Source organism: Cyrtonyx montezumae, unplaced genomic scaffold (assembly GCF_038088225.1).
Source record: "Cyrtonyx montezumae isolate F1298 unplaced genomic scaffold, pur_monq_1.0 scaffold_6, whole genome shotgun sequence".
In the NCBI taxonomy this organism is placed as follows: Eukaryota; Metazoa; Chordata; class Aves; order Galliformes; family Odontophoridae; genus Cyrtonyx; species Cyrtonyx montezumae.
The window spans coordinates 2,225,484-2,244,142 of NW_027072067.1; the positions used below are offsets into that span (position 1 = coordinate 2,225,484).

Here is an 18,659-nt window from a genome sequence, read left to right on the forward strand (position 1 = left end):
ACTCGGGTAGGGCGAAGCTGAACGGAAATCTGCAACAAAGCCTAGTAGGTTTTAGCCTCTGCAGGATGGCAGAGTGGATAGCTTCAATAAAGAAGGGGGAAAGCAGCAAGGAAGTGTGCAGGATGGTGGCTACTGGGGCTGGGGTGGCTGGAAGTAAGACAGCAAAACTCTTCACTCTGGGGAGAGTTTCTTTACAGAGGAAGTTAGTCAGGCATTGTGGGAAGGCTGCACAGGCTGAAGACTCCAGCAATGGAGGTATTCAAGAGATGTGTGGACACAGCACACATCCCTCAGTGCCAGGACTAGTGATGGGATCCAGCAGGCTGGTGGTTGGACTTGGTGATCTTTAAGGCCTTCTCCAACCAAGGATTCTGTGATTCCATGAAAACCAGCCTGTACAGCAACTGTCGTGGACCTCTAGTAAGGAAGGAGGTGGGGATGGCTGTTGGGTGGGATGGAAAGAAAGGAAGTGTAAAATTTTGGAGGTGTGACACCAAGTCTGTGGAACTTGAGAACAGGGGATTAACTGAAGAAGTGTGAAACAAAAGATGAAGAGTTTGTGGTGTGTTGTGGTGATACTGTTTCTGCACTCCCATTTATTGGATAGCTCCAGCTCACTGGAAGTATCCATTATTGCAAGAGTCACGTGCACACTCACTTGCATGATGTGATGCCTCTTTCACATGAAGTTGCACTGTGTCCCTGTTACAGAGGTACTGTAATATCACATGACAGTTAGTGCTATGGTTAAGGGTCTGTCAGCGTGTTCTTCAGAATATTTTCTGAAGAGTTTTAACTGGCTTTTGTAGTTCCTCAGTCCAAAATATTGATATTGAGCTACTGTAATCAGAAATACTTCTAATATTTCTTTTAAAAAAGTAAACCTTCAAAAAATTGACTGTTTTCTGTTCTTGTATAGCCTTTTCTGTTTTATAATCTGTATCTACAGAACGGCCTCTTGAGGTTCTCCAGGAACTGTGCTCAACTTACCATATGACTTAGTACTGCAGCAGAGCTTGATATTTGTATAGTACTAGTGATTTGGTCTTTATTAACTTGAGGTACTGCAAAACATTCGCTCCAGCCATAGTTCACTACGTAGTAGCTTTTTCCAGACCCTTAATTCAGTCCTGCTGTTGTTTCTGTTTCACTGCCTTCAGTTGCACTTAAAGAATTCAGAATTTTGAACTTCCTCGACTGCTTTTTACAGGCTGCTTTGCTGAACTCCTTCCCTGCTATCTTTGATGAGCTGCTGCAGATGTTCACTGTGCAGGAAGTCGCAGAGTTTGTGAGGGGCACGCTGGGCAGCATGCCCAGTACTGTGCACATCGGGCAGTCGATGGATGTCGTTAAGCTCCAGTCCATTGCACGCACTGTGGACAGCCGCCTCTTCTCCTTCCCAGGTAAGATGATGGGATGGATCTAAGATTGGCTCTTACGTATCAAAGATCTAATCTAAGATCTAATCTAAGATTGGCTCTTACGTAGGAACGTATTCCATTGAGTTCGCTGTTGCTTTGTTGCAGACAGTTCATTACTGAGTGCTAATGAACTTGCTAATTATTTCTCTATGCAGCATCATGGTTACTTTGTATCTTCATTATGTGTGCTTTGTAAGTTTTTCTGTGGTAGGAAACATTAATAAATCCGTTGTAGGTAAGTTGTGCTACTGAAGACTGATAAAATTCTGTACCTTAACAAATCTCATTTTATATGTTATATTACTCTTTAATTGTTCACTACTTCACTTCCAAAGATGTAGATAGGAAGGCTAATCTGCTTTCCAGCAAACTAATTGCATGAGAAGAAACAGGAGGACAGTTACAAGAGAAGCCCACCATTCTTTTAAAGTATATTTAATTTTTACGTGGTAACTGTCATACTGGTATAGCTCAACATATTAGTAGTTCTTTATGATGGGTTAAATGAATAAGGGCTGAAGATTGAGTTTATTTCAAATGAATGAAATTACGAACGTAATAAAAGAAGATAAAAAGCAACATAGGGCTTATCTACCCTAATCAGAAGTTAGTGAACTCAGTACTCATCTCCCAGGTCGGCAATTTCCCATATCCTTTCTGTCCCTCAGAAGATGATTCTAGTTGCCAGACTTCTTTTGCCTGCCTACCCTGCCTACTCTTCCAGCCTTGCTGTTAAAGGAAGATCCGTTGTCTTTTTCTTGGCTCCTTTCCCTTCCATCCCTCCTATCAGTTCCTTGCCATCCTCCCACTTTTTTCTCTTTTTTTCCTGTTCTGACTACTGTCTTCAGCAGCTGCTGCCTGCTGTCCCTCCTTAAATAAAGTTCAGGTTTGTAAGCCAGATAAATGAGAAGAATTAGCCAGTGTCCAAGAGGCATATATTGAAAAGCTCTCTTATCTGTGACAACAGATCTGAAAAGCACCTTGAACTGAGGAAGAAGTCTGAACAATAGGAAATCAAGATCAGCAAGTATCAGTTCACAAATGTTGTTTTCAAGCTGAAACAGTATTGAAGACTTCATGTATTCTGCATTTACAACTTTTAAAATGAGACACTATTCATTCTTTACATACAGCCCTTGGAAGTGTGTTCTTTTGCAATCTGTATGATAGAATTTGCAACAATTAATTAAATATGCTATTTGACAGCAAAGAAGTTTGGATACCTAAAGGCTGCCAAATGAACATAATTGAAATTCAGGTCTCTTTTGTACAAACTGTGATCTTATTTTCCTTCTTTCAGAGTCTCGACGCATCCTGCTTCCTGTGGTTCTTCACCACATTCACCTTCACCTACGACAGCAGAAGGAACTACTCATCTGCTCTGGGATTCTGAGTAGTATCTTCTCCATAATCAAGACCAGCTCTTTGGTAATCTACTCCTTGACTTTCTAATTCCCTCACTCACTCACTCACTAAATTGAAGGCTGAGGGACTTCTGTCAGTTAATACGGGTTTTGCAAAGATCCTTCTGAAAATAAAACTCTACTAATTTTCTGTCAGCAAGAGAACATTTGTAATCAGGGTCTGCTTTTGTATGCATGACTCAAAGCATTCTGATTACACGGTGTTCTTGCTGTTAGCAGAGGAAAAAGGCATATTCATTTACCCGATTTGACACAGTTTAGTTTTTCTTATCCAAGCCCAGAACTTAGATGTCAGTGAGGTTCAAAAGCCCTACGCAGCTCGAGGACTTGTAGTTCTGCAAGGGACAGTAACTAGCAATTTATGATTCATGTTAAGTGAATGCTCTAAAATTATCCAATCAATGAAATCACACATACTTCTAGAAATCACTGCTGAGTTTAAACACCCTGCTTTGATGATCATATAATAATGTGATCCAAATGGTAACTGGATCATTTAGAGCAATGCTCACAAACAAAGGGTGGTGAAATTTCCCCACCTGACTTAAAAGGAGGAAGCTCAAAGTGCTAAATATAAATTGTACCAATGAGTACTTCTAATAACAAGTTACTGCTTTGTGTGAAAGGAATGAAATGAAAGGTGGCAGGGTAATAAGCTAAATTAACGCTGCCGTAGAATAAAGAGCAGTGAACATAATTTGACCCCGTTGTGTTCCAGAATGTATACAGATCTTTGATTATAGATTTACCATTACATCTGTGACCCTGAATGTTTCTATCAGAGGGAGGAGGTAACGCGCTGGCATCACAGCAGCATCTGGTACCCACATTGAATTTGTTTGTACTTCTGTGGGCCTCCACTGTGGAGGTCTCTACCAAAGTGGGTGTTTGTGGTGTGGCTGGCTCAAAGAATTCTCTGCCAGTCCATCCTCTCTGGTCTCTAACTGTCTGTTTGCTCACCACCTTCTGTAGGAGGGAGATGTCGTGGAGGAGGTTGAGATGATGGTGGAAAGCCTCCTGGATGTGCTTTTACAAACTCTGCTAACAATCATGAGTAAATCGCAGTCTCAGGAGGCGGTAAGAGGGCAGCGTTGCCCGCAGTGCACAGCAGAAATCACTGTTAGTAACTAACAATCAGTTTCTATTTCCTGCTTCTCTAACCTTTGATTCAGTCCCTCACCACCACCTGCACCTCATTATCATCTCTCCTGCATGAATGCCCAGGGCTTTGTCTCTTTCCCTTAGTAAGTCACAGATCCATTCCTTCCTCTGTGCACTAGTGAGGTCTGTGAGAAGCAGTAGGACTAAAGGAGGCTTCTGTGGATTTCCAGGTCATTTTCTTGATTATCTTTTCATCTGTGATTGCGAAATAGTGATTAGAACTTAGGACATATGCTAACTGAGTTGCTGCCTAGGGCTTCCTTCCTGAGTGGGCTTCAGACTGATTAGTAGGGCTGAGAATACCATAATTCCAAGTGGGCAAGTCCCTTAGCACCACCCTGGAAATCTTTATTCGCGTTCACTGGTTCTTTCTTACAAATGAAATACAGCATATTTTGGAAAAAGAAATTGCAGAGCCTAAGATAGATGAACTGTTGAGCTCTGTGGGAGAAGGGAGAATGCCAGCACTTTATGTATTCTGCCAGCATACATGTAGGGGAAGAAGGCTTTTCCTTGACATGTAGTGGAACAGGTGACAGAAACAGAAATGCTGATAAGCTTTTCTGGATTTGTTGCCCTTTCTATTTTAGCCTATCCTGGTCTATTTGGTAGAATCTCTAACACAGCTTTTGCACTGTGTGTCTTGCTTTTTTATCTAATGGCCAAAGCCTCACAGGCAGGTGAACACTAAGGCACACCGTTCACACAAGTGAAAAGATGCTATCTTTCTTTTTTAGCTCAAACAAAGTAAAAAAGAACCCCAATAAACAGCAAGGGTTTTTAGTAGATTTTACAGCACCCAGTGACATCTCATTTTCCTTCTACTATTTGACTTAATATTATTTATCATGTGCCACCGTATGGATTTTCAAATGAAGTTCAGCCCTGTGAAGTTTATTGGAACATCCTGTGCCAAAGCTTGTGGGTAGATGCTTGAGACAATGTAAGAATAAATAAAAATGGAAATAGGAAAGCCCCAAGTACAGAATGCCCTCATATTTGTTCCTGAATTTGTATTTGACAGCATGGTAGTAGGCATTGTCCTTTTTAGATACCAATTAGAAAGTAGTTTGCATGTTTCACAGGGAGAGTGGCGCTCAAAAGACATATTCCTTACCTTCTTGCCACTGCCATAGTCATTATCTTGGACAAATTGCTTAACTTCTCTGTGCTTTACTTTCAGATATGTAAAATGGGGGAGCCCATCTTTGGAAAACACTTTGGGATACTGTGGTAACTGGTCAGGGTGCATCTGCTTTGCAGGCCAGAAATGTAATTGTAACTCACGTAGGCTTACCCAAGTTATATTCAGAGTATCTTAATGGAGTGCTGTTAATATTGTAGCTATGACAGCAGGTAACTTGGTGAGCACTAATATGCCAAATACTTACAAGATTCCAGACATCTTTGGCAGCCTGTACTGATCCCGTGCTGTTATTGCTATACTGTTTGCAGTATCTCAGCAATTGTGTTAAATTATTCCTGGTGCACCTGCATGAGCAGCACTCACACTTTGTGAGACATAGTAACTGAGAACGTGATTGTCAAGAACTGCATGCTTGGAGAGAAATTCTTTAATGTCCGTATTAATAGTTTTTGTTTAGACTACAACATTTGTTAAAATACGTGTGAAAACAGCTTCTGTGGTAGGCCTCTGAGAGATGTATTCCTGTATATTAAGTCATTCAAGAACTGTTAACATGCAGTATTTTTAATCTCTGTGCATGATAGCTTTCCCTCTCATAGGCATCGGGGCCATTTCAGACCCCTCCCTTTATACCTTACCCTGAGTTGAGTTTTGTATGCTCAGAATTTCAGACTGTCTGACCTAAAGAATTTCTCATTCGGTCAACAGGGAGAATATGTGTCCTGTCTTTTATCTTTGCTTCGTCAGATGTCAGACACTCATTTCCAGCACTTGCTGGACAACTTCCAAAGCAAGGATGAACTAAAGGTACAGCAGAATATGATGCTTTGTGGGGTCATTTGCTCAGAATGGGAGAGCACAGGGAATCCCTCTGGCTTTGCTTGTTCTGCTGATCGTTCCCACTCTCTGGCACGCTGGTTTTGTACAGCTTCCTTTCCCTCTTAGGACAGTAGATGATGTGTCAAAAGAATGTTTCAAACCTGTTTTGGGATACAGATGTCTCTAGAAAATGGAATCTATCTTGGAAAAGCAGCAATCTTGCTACTTGTCTTTCTGCACCCTTCCCAAACTTGTGAACATTAATTATGGTTGTTCATGACCTTGTAGATGATGAGGGAGGGGCACAGACATCTTAGGTGGTTTTTTTGTCACTGACACTTTGAAATGTAACCTCTCAAAACAGCAGAAACCAACTTCTTGTCTCACCTTCCTTAAGAAAGAGGAATATCTCAGACAGCAGTCTATTTAAGAGGCAGAATAACTTTGTAAATAAATACAAGGTTTTATATAGCTTGGTTTTGATTAGCATGGCACTTAATAAAATAAGGACAATGAGAAGAGTGTAATGCAGCAGGAACTTATGTTACCTTAACAAATGAGATGGAGAAGCACTGAGAAGTTCTTCCTTGAGTAGTCCTTCCAGATCATATGTATATAGAGAGGCTGAATACGTCAGGAAGATAAATTTGTGCTGGTGGAATTCTTGCCTTCTGGTTGTAGGGTTCAATGTATTTCAGGTTGATAGTTACTTGAGATTATTACGTTTCAGATAATTGTATTGCTCATAGGAAAATGATTTGATAAATTGACCTATTAATTTTCATTATATATAAAAAAACCTATGAATTATCGTGCTTGTGTGAAACCAGTGTAAAGAGTTATTGTTGAATTAAAATTTGTGCATATAACCATAAGAACAAATACTAAGGATATGTTCAGTAGCATGACAGACTGAAAATATTATCCCTAGTAGTTTTTTTCCAACTGTCAGTTAATCTAATAAAATACATACCTCCTTACCTTTTCTTTCAAACATTGCCCTCTTGTCACTGCCATATCTGTCAAAATAGGAGGCTTTACTTTCGGAGCAGCTGTCATATATTATGCTCATAAGGAAGAATTTGTCTCACTGTGAAAGTTAAGATTTAAGACATCTACAGCCCAATCAGTACATATTAGATGGAAATAAAGCAATATCCCAGTATTTGTTGTTACCATGCATCAGCATGGATGGCCTCATGCTCAAAAGGAGCACTCTGACCTTAAGAAGTGCTTACAGTCAGGAGCACAGACCTTCAGCTGCTAATGACTATTGCTCTTTTTCTTCACCTGTGCAATAGGAGTTCCTCCTGAAGATTTTCTGTGTATTTCGGAACCTTATGAAAATGAGTGTCTTTCCTCGAGACTGGATGGTGATGAGGTTACTCACCAGCAAGTAAGTAGAGAAGCAGGTATAAACTTCTGCCATTCTCTATCAGATTTCTTTCTCCTGGGCACTTAAAACCTGTGATGTGGTTTCATCAGATTGAAATGCTGTGGTCCAGGCAGAACTCTGCAGTACTTACCCCAATGCTGCCTTTATTTTAACGCTTCAGACCAAACTGGGAGTTCAGTTGTCATTCTGCTTGTTATAGTCTACCAATATGCAGAGGTGTCAGAATTACAGATTTAAACCCAAAGCTGAAGTAGCTGCACTGAGGATAAGAGTGGCACAGTGGCAGGGATCAGGTAGCCACACCAAGAGGTATTAGCAGCCATGCCTCTTGTCTCCCTTTCTCAGTAAATTACTACATCAAATATCTGTGGTTTTTTTTTTCCCTTTAGCTGCCTTTACTGTACCTAGAAGGACTCAGGTTGTTAGAACAGGATTAGACCCCAGCAGTGACACCAGATATGACACAGATTTTTCTCAATTAAGTTATCAGTGGCCATTTAAATGCTAAATTTTTTTATAGTTCTTCCTTCAGCTAAGTACCACACTCTTCGGAACGGTAGCAGTGTGACGAACACTCCGTGGCTGGAATTATTTGCTGGTCTCTTGTTGCATTAGATAAACTAGCTATAGAATTACTACCAGCTGAGAACTGCAGGGCTTCCCATTACAGGAGGAGGTCCTGGCCACTGAGTCCTGCTCTGTGAGTTCACAGTGCCATTGTGAAGTGGAAGGAGTGGATTTCAGTATTTCAGGATCTTAGATCAAATGATGTTTGTAAGAAAAGAAAAATGCACACGGAAGAGGATGTATCTCAGATGCTGTGGGTTTCCTCGTCCCCTTAGGCACTATTTTGTTTTAAATTCTTAGGCTAAGGTAAATAGGTTCAGCAGTGTTGTTGGAAGTATTGCTTGCGTGTGAATCAGAGATTTGCTGTTGTTTTTTTAACGTTGCTGAAGCTTTATCTACATGCTGTGAACTCCTGTATTTGTTATGCAGCTTGATTGCTAAGCACTGGAGTGTGCTTAGCCACCTCTTCTCCCAAATGGAGGTGGCAAGGAGGGGCAGTATTGGAAACTGCAGAAATACTCAAAAATGTTGTTGTGTGACAGATGAAGAACTGTTGTATAGCCAGGAATTAAAGCAGCTTGAGCATCTTGAGTTGCTGTTCTTTTGCAAAAAACCCACAAATGTTTCTGTTAAAATAGAAGGAAAACAGATGTATTGTGTTGTTTCACTTCAGGTGATACGGCCCAGCCATACAATATACACAGAGTTTTAAAAACTTCTCTGTAAATTCCCCAAATTGCAATACTGGTGAAGATTCTTTACCTTTTATCATTTCCTACAGGCTGCTGATTAAAACACAGAAAGATAAGTGACTTCTGTGTGAATCTAGCAGTCATTACATGAAGAATGCATGTCTCTGTGTGCATAGTAGAACAACACGTACAGTGCTGTCATGTGATTTGTACTTCAGAGTCAAATGTTTCCTCTTTCCTTGTCTTTTTTTGACTGCAGTATCATAGTTACAACAGTTCAGTACCTGTCTTCTGCCCTGCACAAGAATTTCACAGAAACAGACTTTGACTTTAAGGTAAGGATTGGTACTGAGAGTAGGTTGTGGGCTTTTTTAAGCTAGTGGCACCAAAGGAACAAGAGCTGCTCTCTGTAATAGCTGGTTAAATTTGCAGCATCTATTTGATTTTTGGGAAGATGATCTAATCAATAAGAGAACTTTGAATCTTGTCTGGATTGGGGGAAGTAGAACAGAATGCTTGAACCAGGCAAATGATGCCCTTTGTAAAGGCAACAAGTATCTCTTTAAGCAGAGGAGCTAATGAAGTTGTTGTCTTAGAAATCCAAGGCTAATAAAATACAGACTCAAGCAGTGCTTTCCCTGAAGTTGGGCTGTGCATTATTTTCCTCTTCCAAGGGTTTTCCTCTTTTCCTGGAGACTTAAACCTTGGAGGAATACGGTATCTTAAGAGTGTTTTCCATATTGCCTGATGCTGATGAAAGCAGATAACAACTTTGGTGTTACTAAGGAAGAGCAGCCAGACGTGTGCCTTCACACATGCATACACAGCATGGTTGTATAAGCCTCATTTCTTTGGGAAAAGAGACAAAATCATAGGACTGTCATTCACAATATTACTAAAACTCTGTTTTTTGAGGGATACAATCTGTTCAGCCTGGAGACAGTGAGTAATATGAACTTTGCTGAGGTAACCAAGTTTAGTCATTTCTGAACATCGGTGCTAAGAGTAAAGGTAATACCTTCTTTAATTTTATCTCCTATATAGGTTTAAATAATCCATTGCAATCTTTATGTGTTTAAGGGTTTAAGTATGTATTGATTACATTGTGTCTTGGTTACAAAAAGGATCTTACAGACAAAGGAACATAGTTTGATAATAGTGACAGGAGAAGGGAAAACAGTTTTGAACTGAAAGAGGAGAGATGCGGATAGAAGTGAGGAAGAAAATCTTTACACAGAGGGTATTGAGGCACTGGAATAGATTGCCCGGAGAAGCTGTGGGCCCCAGGCTGGAGGGAGCTTTCGGTACCCTGATGTAGCAGGTAGCATTTGGAGCTGGGTGATCCCTAAGGTCCCTCCCAACCCAAGCTATCCTATGGTGTCTTCTTGTTAAGACTTGCTCCTTGGAGTGTAATGCTACAAAACTTCCTTCCTGTTTTGCAGGTGTGGAACTCCTATTTCAGCCTGGCAGTGCTGTTCATAAACCAGCCAAGCCTCCAACTAGAAAACGCCACACCAGCTAAGAGAAAGAAGATACTAGATAAGTAAGAAGATCTTCTGTTGGCTTCCCAGTCTTTTCTGCCACCTGAAAAAGAGAGACTTCTTTTTATACCACAAGTCTCTGTGATCTGTTATGGAAGCTGGAATGTGGAAGTACTTCACATAAGTAGATCTCCTAATATAGTGCTCTGTGAAAAGTCAGGTTTTGTTGACTTGAATGTGAATTTAATGGGAACAAAATTGGTGCCTCCATGCCTCTCTATTTTGGAGGCAGGTGGATTGTGCCCTTAATAATATGCTTTAAGTTTTGGTTAGCCATTAAGTGTTCAGGCAGTTGGACTTGATGATCTTTCCAGCTGAACTATTGTAGTCTGAACATCACTGCCTTTTGTGGGTTGTTGTTTTGTTTTGTTTCTCCTGTTAGGCAGTTATCTCCATCCTCTCTTGCAGATATGGTGATATGAGAGTGATGATGGCATATGAGCTCTTCAGCATGTGGCAGAACCTAGGTATGACTCTTCATTCTCTGTCATAACAACCAAAGCCGGGGTAACCCTGACTTCTGGAATTTTGTAGGTTTTTTTTTAGTATCACACAATACTTTCTTGTAACATCTGTAAAACCAGGAAGCATTTCTCTTCTCCTACCAAAGATCCTTTTCTGCACTATCTTCATTTGAAGTAATGCATTCCTACCAATTTGAATGCTTTCTCAGTTGCAACTGTGGCAGACTTTTATTTGACATATCAGTGGCAGTTTATATGTATCTGCAAATATAAAATCATCTTTTTCTGATCCTTTGGACTGTGCTGCAGTCTGCTTCTTCTCATGGGGATACTCTCTAACCTCCCTCTAATTCAAGACAGTAGAGCATATATTTACATTTTCATAGGTATGATTAATTTTCAACATTTGGAGATGGTTCAAAGCCAAAGTTATGGTAGGAAATTATAGCTGTAGATGTTTAATTCCAATGCCCAGAAGTGACATACAGTAAAGATTCTTTCTTTGAGTCTTCTTCTGGTATCTAATGTGCATAAAATAACAAATTCTACATTACTACTTAAAAATAGCCCAAAACAGAAAAGCCTTATCCACAGTAATGCAAGATTTGTGACAAAATTTCACCTTTTCTTAATGTATTTTGATAAAGAAATTAAATATGTTACACAGTGGACAAAGTATACATCGGCACAAGTCTCAAAAGGTAAATGGAGAATTTTCATCTAGGACTTCTGCTTTGAGAAGTGCACTGCAGCAGTCTTGAGTTTAAATAGATCAGGATTTTGTTAATACAACAACCAAATAGCATCTGCGTTATGTGGTCTACGTCCACAAATGTATTGTGTTGATAATCAGCTGAATGGGAGCTGCTTGTAAAATGCCACGACTAAAACCAGTAACATGCTCTTTGAAGAAATAAGGAAGAATCTTAAGTAAGGGAAGAGGGGCTACATTATGGCTGCAAGTTTTCCAGTGTTGCTCTTGTTTCTGGAACACTTGCTCTGGCCCCTCTAGCTTATAAGAAACAAAACCAAATTTGACAATCAGGAAGGTAACTATGGAAGTGAAAAGAAAAAATCTTAATGTGAGAAACCTGACCATCTCTCACAGCTAAGGTGATACAGGCAGGTTTGAAGCACCTGCAGGAAAAAGAAGACTTTCCAATATATACTGGAGATCAAGTAACTGGAAAACTGTGGTAGAAGGATTCAAATAGGAAAAAAGAAACCTCTTATTGATGCAGAGATATTTATCACTGGGAGTTGTTCAAAACATGGCTGTTTTGATTTGTTCTCTGTGACTGCACAATAAGCAGACCACAGAATACATTGTTAGCAAAATGCCTTGTGTTTCTGTTGCTGAGAAGCAGTGCTATTTTGATCTAAGACAAGGTCAGTTACAAAACTGTGATTTTTATAGCACTGAGGATGAAGAGCTCTGTGGTTCTTTGAAATCTAAATATGTTTTATGAAATAGAGTTATTCTCGCCAACCTTTTCAAAATATTTTCCTTCATAAATTAGAAATATCTGTGGCTTCTTTTCCCCCACGGGTAGTATGTTTTAATTCAGTTGGTTTTAACAATTTGAATTCCTCTGCAAGTGAAATGCACCAACAGTTTTTTCTGAAGGCTTTTGTAGTGAAATTAAAAACGTTCTTAGAGACTTTCAGGGAATGGTGTAAAGCAAATGCTGTTGTTTTAGTCTGTTCAGGAAAAGAATGCTCTAGCATTTTTCATGTTTGGGCCTGTTGCTATCACTCTTGCAAAGGCACCTCATCTTCTCAGTGACAGATAACAAAGGCTTTTATTTAATTTCTGTTGTTTTGTGTTGTACAGGGGAGCATAAGATACACTTTATTCCGGGAATGATTGGCCCCTTTCTTGGTGTTACGCTTGTCCCGCAACCAGAAGTCCGGAATATCATGATTCCCATCTTCCATGACATGATGGACTGGGAGCAGAGAAAGAATGGCAACTTCAAACAGGTGAGGTACCTTCCCAGCCAGTGGCAGCATTCACGTCTGCTCTGTCTTGCAGTACCCAGCTAGAAGCAAGGGATCTGTTGATCCATGTCCAATAGGGACAAGGATGTTGTCATGCATATGTATAAAAATAGCAGATTTGGAGCATCACTCACAAAACTATTACAGGTCTCTCAGGATTGTTTAAGCACTTAACAGCAAGCTACGTTTCTCTATGAATAAAGAGAAGAGCAATGTGTGCATCACGTCACAGATGAGAAAGAGAAAAGAATTTGTGAAGTGCTGGGTTCACTGCTCTCATTGGTTTCCACACAGCTTGTCAGCCATGAAATGAGTCACTCTGGGAACCAGAAATAAAGACTTAACAGTTCAGCCAGTATTGTTGGAGGCAGTGGTCTTTCTTTCTCTGAACTCAATTTCTAGCCAGAAAGCGGTGTTGTATAACTACATAATTATACCATGCTTTGAAACAGATTTTGTGACTGAATATTGTTGGAGAAATTGTAGCAGCTCTGCTGGAATGGTTGTGGCCAGCAAAAGCTCTGTTGTTGGGACCTGCCATGAGCTGTGATTGCAGAACAGCCAGGGGAGTGCTCATTTTGTTGCCCAGTCATGGTCAGAGATTGGCATAAATTTCTTACTGTAAAACAGACCCTGGAAGTTCAAAGTATTGATAATGAAGGACAAGCTTGGAATGGGTCCTCAGGTGACAGTGCTTTATTATCCTCATGTTTGAGGCCATACTGGTGGCAAGGACCTGCAGATAGGTGCTCTGGAGAAGGCAGTTCTACCGCACAGTCACACAATGCAAACTGTGTCCAGAAATGATTTGACTTCATTTTTCAATTATCATGATTCATGTGATATTAAAATGCCAGTTCCAATCATCCCAAGAGAGAAACAGACCTTTTCCTCAGCCTGATCCATCGGAGACTACGTGGAAGAGTACTACCACGGGCTTCTGTGGAGTTTTTTTCCTCTTCAGCTCCCCTGATTATTATTTCTGCTGGTAGTACTATTATGGTGACATTTGATCACGGTGCTCTTTTTGCTTGAGGTGCTGTATTAGCATAACAATGGAACAGCTTCTGCTCTGGCATTTACAGTTAACAGTACCCACAGTCATGTAGTTTCTGGATCTGATTATACTTATTGCATCAAAGATAAACTCTTCATAACCATTTAGCTTTTCTACTCTCTGATGTGCTCTGCTGCATTACAGCCCCAAAAGTCTTTCTTAAATGTAACAATTAAACAGTACAAGGTGCATTTAACCTTACTGGCAGCTCGAAGCAGGAAGTTATCTTTTGTCCAGTATAATGCTAGACAGATGGACAGATGCTCTGAAGTTTTTGGACGAGTTATTGTAGCTTACAGGAAAAGAGAGGGTTTGTTTGGTTATTTTAATTTTGAAGTTTAATTGTTTGGAAATTTTTACAACCATTTTAGTATTCAAAAATACAAAAATACAAGAAATCCATTTTCAGGCTTTTTCTTTCTTTTTTTTTTTCAGCAGTTTATGTTTTAACAAGGTAATTTTTTGAGCAGTAGGAGGTAACAGTGCAGTCTGATTCATGGACTAAATGATGACTCCTTTTAATGATTTCAGTTACAGGAGCACTGGTACCATTTGTTTGTCACTGGGTGATTTGCTCTTCCATCTCATCATTACTTCCTTTCCAGTTTGGCAGTTAAACAGAGAAACTCAAACTATGTTTATGGTTAACTAAAAACAAGCCATATTCCTACAGACCTTTTCAACCTTTAGAAACATCCGTCTTCATTAGCATTGATAGCATGTTTTCTATCAGACTTCCAAGAAAACACATTAAAAAATCTTTAATGTTAGATATGTTGAATTCTGCACTTGAACCAATTGTACTGGAATATCTGATCTCAAACTTGACTATGGAGCACTAGACTGCAGGGGAAATGAATATGTATTCATAACCTTTGTAAAGGAAGAGAAGCATAATAATAGTATTCTGTTCTTGTATATGTGTGAAAAGGAAATGCATCATATAATCATAGAGAAGCTTGATAAAACTGAGTTCAATGTACAAATAATCTTCCAATGTAATTATGTCTGGATGATTGAAAGTCAGTTACCTACCAGCAGAACCGTCACAGCAGACTTGTGGTGATCATGCCATAAATTAGCTTTTCTGCATGGATTTTGGCACAGAATATAGTTTATTTGATATATTTGCTCACAGAAAATGTTCTCAGAATGATTTATTTGATAAGAGAATGAACATCAGAAACCCCTGGGAAGAAGCAGGGTTACCTCCCCTGGGATGTTCATTTAGATTCTGATAAGCAAATGGATAATTTAATTTTAGTCCTTCTATTTCACTGCAAAATAGGAGAAGTGTTTCCACTTAACTGAGCTATAGAGAAATAAATTGCTCACACACAGAAGTGTGAAGCCTCCAGGGCATGAGAAATGAAATGTTCTTTCAGTCCTCTTAGTGTTTGGAACTTGTCTTCTTCACGAGCTGCTGATTTGTAACCAGTCACTTCTTCATCCAGGTGGAAGCTGAGTTGATCGACAAGCTGGACAGCCTGGTGTCCGAAGGAAAAGGTGATGAGAACTACAGAGAACTCTTCAGCCTGCTGTAAGCTATGCCAGTTTCTGCTCACTCTGTGTTGTGTGGGGTCACGGAAGCAGTCAAAGCAGTCATCGTGCTGCAGTAGCAGCTCCAGTGCTGATCTTCAGAGAATGCAGTAAAGGGCATCCTGGCAGGTTTTCATGACATGGCTCTCAGCAAAACAGAGCTGTGTCACATTAGTTCTGGAAAGAGTATAAAAACTAAATTCTTCTGTGTCTTTCTTCTGAAAAATCCAGTAGCAGGCTGCGCAGGTAAGTAGTTATCATCCTCCTGTAAAAAATTGATTTGCTAGGGATGCCAGTGCCTTTCTTTTTACTTAGCAATATGTGAAATCATGACCATGGGACTGGTTTGAGAAAGTCTAGCAAGTCTGCCTTGTTACAGCAGGAGATTTTCCTCTCTGGTTTCCTCTGCTGCTTCCAGTTTTTGAAGGTCATGCTTTGTGTTGGCTCAGCAGTTGTAAGGTGCTTTTTGCAGGGTCCATCACAACACTGCATTTCCACTCCCTTTCAAACGTGCAATACTCGTAAGGATGAACTTCAGACTTAAAACCTGACTTTCAACTTAGTTATCTTTGATTACTTGAGCTATCTTTAAATTGTATTTCTAATGACCCTAGTTTATTTCAAAAGAACTTTGAGAGCCCAGAATAGTTAACACTAAGTCTTTTAATATTCTAATGAGCCAAACACATCATTAGCAGAATTCAAGCCATACATTAAGGCCAATAAGGTAGATATTATGCTGGGAGTATGTTACAGAACAGGCAGCCAGGATGAGGGCCTGGATGAAATCTACAGGCAACTAGAAGAAGTCTCACCATCACTAGCCCTTGTTCTAATGTCGGACTTCAGATTCCCAGGTGATTGCTAAAGTACAGTGAAGCAGAGTGGAAACAGTTTCGGAAATTCCTGGAGTGTTATGAGAATAAATACATGAGGCACCCTAGTGGGAACCAGAAAAGCAGAGATTGCACCAGGAATGTGCATCAGATTGCACCGGGAAAAGTTTAGATTGGATTTTAGGGAGAATTTCTTTACATACAGGTTGGGCACTCACTGGAATGGGCTGCCTGGGACAGTGGTGAAGTCCCATACCCAGAGGTATTTAAGTTATGGATGTGGCACTGAGAGATCTGATTGATGGTGGGACTCAATAGATCAGGTTGGTTGGCAGGTCAAGGCTGAGGTCACCAAGTGGTGACTTTGAAGGTCTTTTTCAACCTAGATCATTTATTGTCAAGTTGGATAAGTCTGCCCATCTGTATGCTTTCCTTAGAAAGCAAGTAAGCGTATTCACTTTTGGTTTGTGGCTATCAGCCTTGGTAATTCTGGCACTTCAAGTGTACAGTGAAAAATACATCTTTTAGGGAAAAAAGGAGAATATCTTTGTTCTTTTATTCACTTGGCAAGGGGAATGTTCTGCATTTCATTTGCTCCTCCTGAAGGCACCTGTAACCTGAAATATTAAGAATTAAGGACTACAGTTTGATGTATTTTTAGATGCTAGTGTGTTACCAAGAAATACAGCCTTGAAATTCAAGTCCAGCACACTCTTAGTTTACATTTGTACTGTCTTTTCTGAGAATACTGTGAGCTCTGAGGAAGCAATTCCAAAGAATAGAAAAGTTCAACTCTTTTTCTCGCAAAGTTAATAAATGCAGTGTGAAATAAGAAGTTGACACTGACTTCTGTATCTCAGCTGTTTTGCTGAAGTGGGAGGCAGGTCCCCGACCTGGAGATCATCCCGGTGTTGTTTGCCTCCTCTGAGGACACACCCAACAGTTTCTCTTTCCTCTTGCCAGTATAGAAGTGGCAAGTGATTTGAGGAGAGATCTGTGTCAGGTTCAGGATACCAGCATTTGGCTTTGCTTTCTTTTCTCATTTTTCACAGATGATTTTCAGTGGTTTTACTCTGGCCTTTTCTCATTCTTCAGTCACCTCACTGAGATTCTCCATGTATTGCTTAGCTTGCTGATCAGAGAAAGATTGCTTCTGTTTATGTACAGTTTAAATAAATTGCGATGGAAGGTTGTTTGGTTGCTCATGAGAGACCAAAATTTATGTGAGAACGAGCAGAGGAACTCGCACTAGGTTTAGGCTCCCAACTTCTGTGTGCTGTTAGCAGAGCTCCAGGTAACAGTGCAGCAGTCCGTTGTGCCTGCAGGCAGTGCTCTTTTTCACACAGTTTACACTGCATTGTGAGGTTGTTTTTCTTTTTCCTGTCAATTCTGTAATTTCCTTGTCTTTGCTTCATGCTGCCTGGAGTAGAACCCAGCTCTTTGGGCCTTATCCCAGGTAAGACAGTCATTCTAAGCATTCGTTTCATGAGGGAGAAACCAAGTTGTCTGCGGCTGCCTGCACGCACAGTGCTGGTTCTGCAGAAGCCTCACCTGCTGTCTTTTCGTCTCTGCACAGTTTGCTGGAGAAGATTGAGCAGGAGACGTGGCGTGAGACTGGAATCTCTTTTGTTACATCAGTGACTCGCCTCATGGAGCGCCTGCTTGACTACAGGTATCTGACAGCAGTGTAACATGTCCTGAGTGTGCGTATAAGAAGTTTGTGAAGAAGTAGTACAAATTTATCCTGCGCATAAAGCGTTTCCATTGTTTATCAAGCTGCATGCTTCCCTGATGGGGGAAGTGTTACGTAAAATTAAGAGAGAATTTCTTCACATACGGGTTGGGCACTCAGTGGAGCGGGCTGCCTGGGACAGTGCTGGAGTCCCATACCCACTCAGTGCTGCAAGGCTCCCAGCAGAAAGCACAGAGCCCTGACTTGTTCTTGGCCGCTCATTCCTGTTAAAGAGCCAAGGTGAGGAAAGTCTCTCATTCTCACAGTGCAATCGTATATATGTAGATATATGTAGTATTATACATTATATATAAATATTATATACATCATATTAGATACACACACATAAACTGAGTTGTTTTTATGGAACAGTAGACAGTTAAAAACTCTGTAGAACTGACCCATACAGCCTGCTGAAGATTTCTAATATTTATTTGCTTCTTCTGCTGCTCAGTAGAGGTGAAAACCTGTGACTAGGTGTGGGTATTCTGCAATCACAAATCCTTTGCTGCTCGTTTTTGTTTGTACTTTTTGTTCTCCTTACCAGTTAGATCTGATCTGCTGTTTCTTTTCCCAACAACAGCTGCTGTAAAACTAAGCAAGACCAGATATCTGAGACACGTTAAAAGAGAACACAAGGGAGCTGACTTTGCTTTTGGTGCAATGGTCAATATAACTTTGATGTGCAGATACCCATTTTCATGCTTAATTCAGGAACAGATAATAGTTTTTAAACTTATTTTTCAACAAGCAGCAGAATATTTCAGTCCCAGAGCAGAACAAAATAGGAAACTGCATCAAAGTTTGGAAATACCCAGACCCAGTCAAAAGTTTTTTCTCTTTTTTTCGAAAGGCAATCTTG

The 18,659-nt window shown here is 40.2% G+C and overlaps 1 protein-coding gene across 2 annotated transcripts in view; it reads left to right on the forward strand.

Annotated features, from left to right (window-relative positions):
- Positions 1 to 18,659, forward strand: part of DOCK3 (dedicator of cytokinesis 3) — a 196,392-nt gene that overhangs the window by 143,912 nt on the left and 33,821 nt on the right. The window contains exons 24-35 of one of the 2 annotated variants that reach the window (XM_065749928.1): positions 1,211 to 1,403; positions 2,722 to 2,849; positions 3,818 to 3,922; positions 5,862 to 5,960; positions 7,274 to 7,368; positions 8,887 to 8,962; positions 10,070 to 10,170; positions 10,577 to 10,635; positions 12,467 to 12,615; positions 15,145 to 15,230; positions 17,495 to 17,521; positions 17,642 to 17,737. In XM_065749928.1, the coding sequence (XP_065606000.1) occupies positions 1,211 to 1,403; positions 2,722 to 2,849; positions 3,818 to 3,922; positions 5,862 to 5,960; positions 7,274 to 7,368; positions 8,887 to 8,962; positions 10,070 to 10,170; positions 10,577 to 10,635; positions 12,467 to 12,615; positions 15,145 to 15,230; positions 17,495 to 17,521; positions 17,642 to 17,737 (1,214 nt within the window). Of the gene's footprint in view, positions 1 to 1,210; positions 1,404 to 2,721; positions 2,850 to 3,817; positions 3,965 to 5,861; positions 5,961 to 7,273; positions 7,369 to 8,886; positions 8,963 to 10,069; positions 10,171 to 10,576; positions 10,636 to 12,466; positions 12,616 to 15,144; positions 15,231 to 17,494; positions 17,522 to 17,641; positions 17,738 to 18,659 lie in introns of both variants that reach the window. The other variant, XM_065749929.1, reaches the window with a different exon arrangement.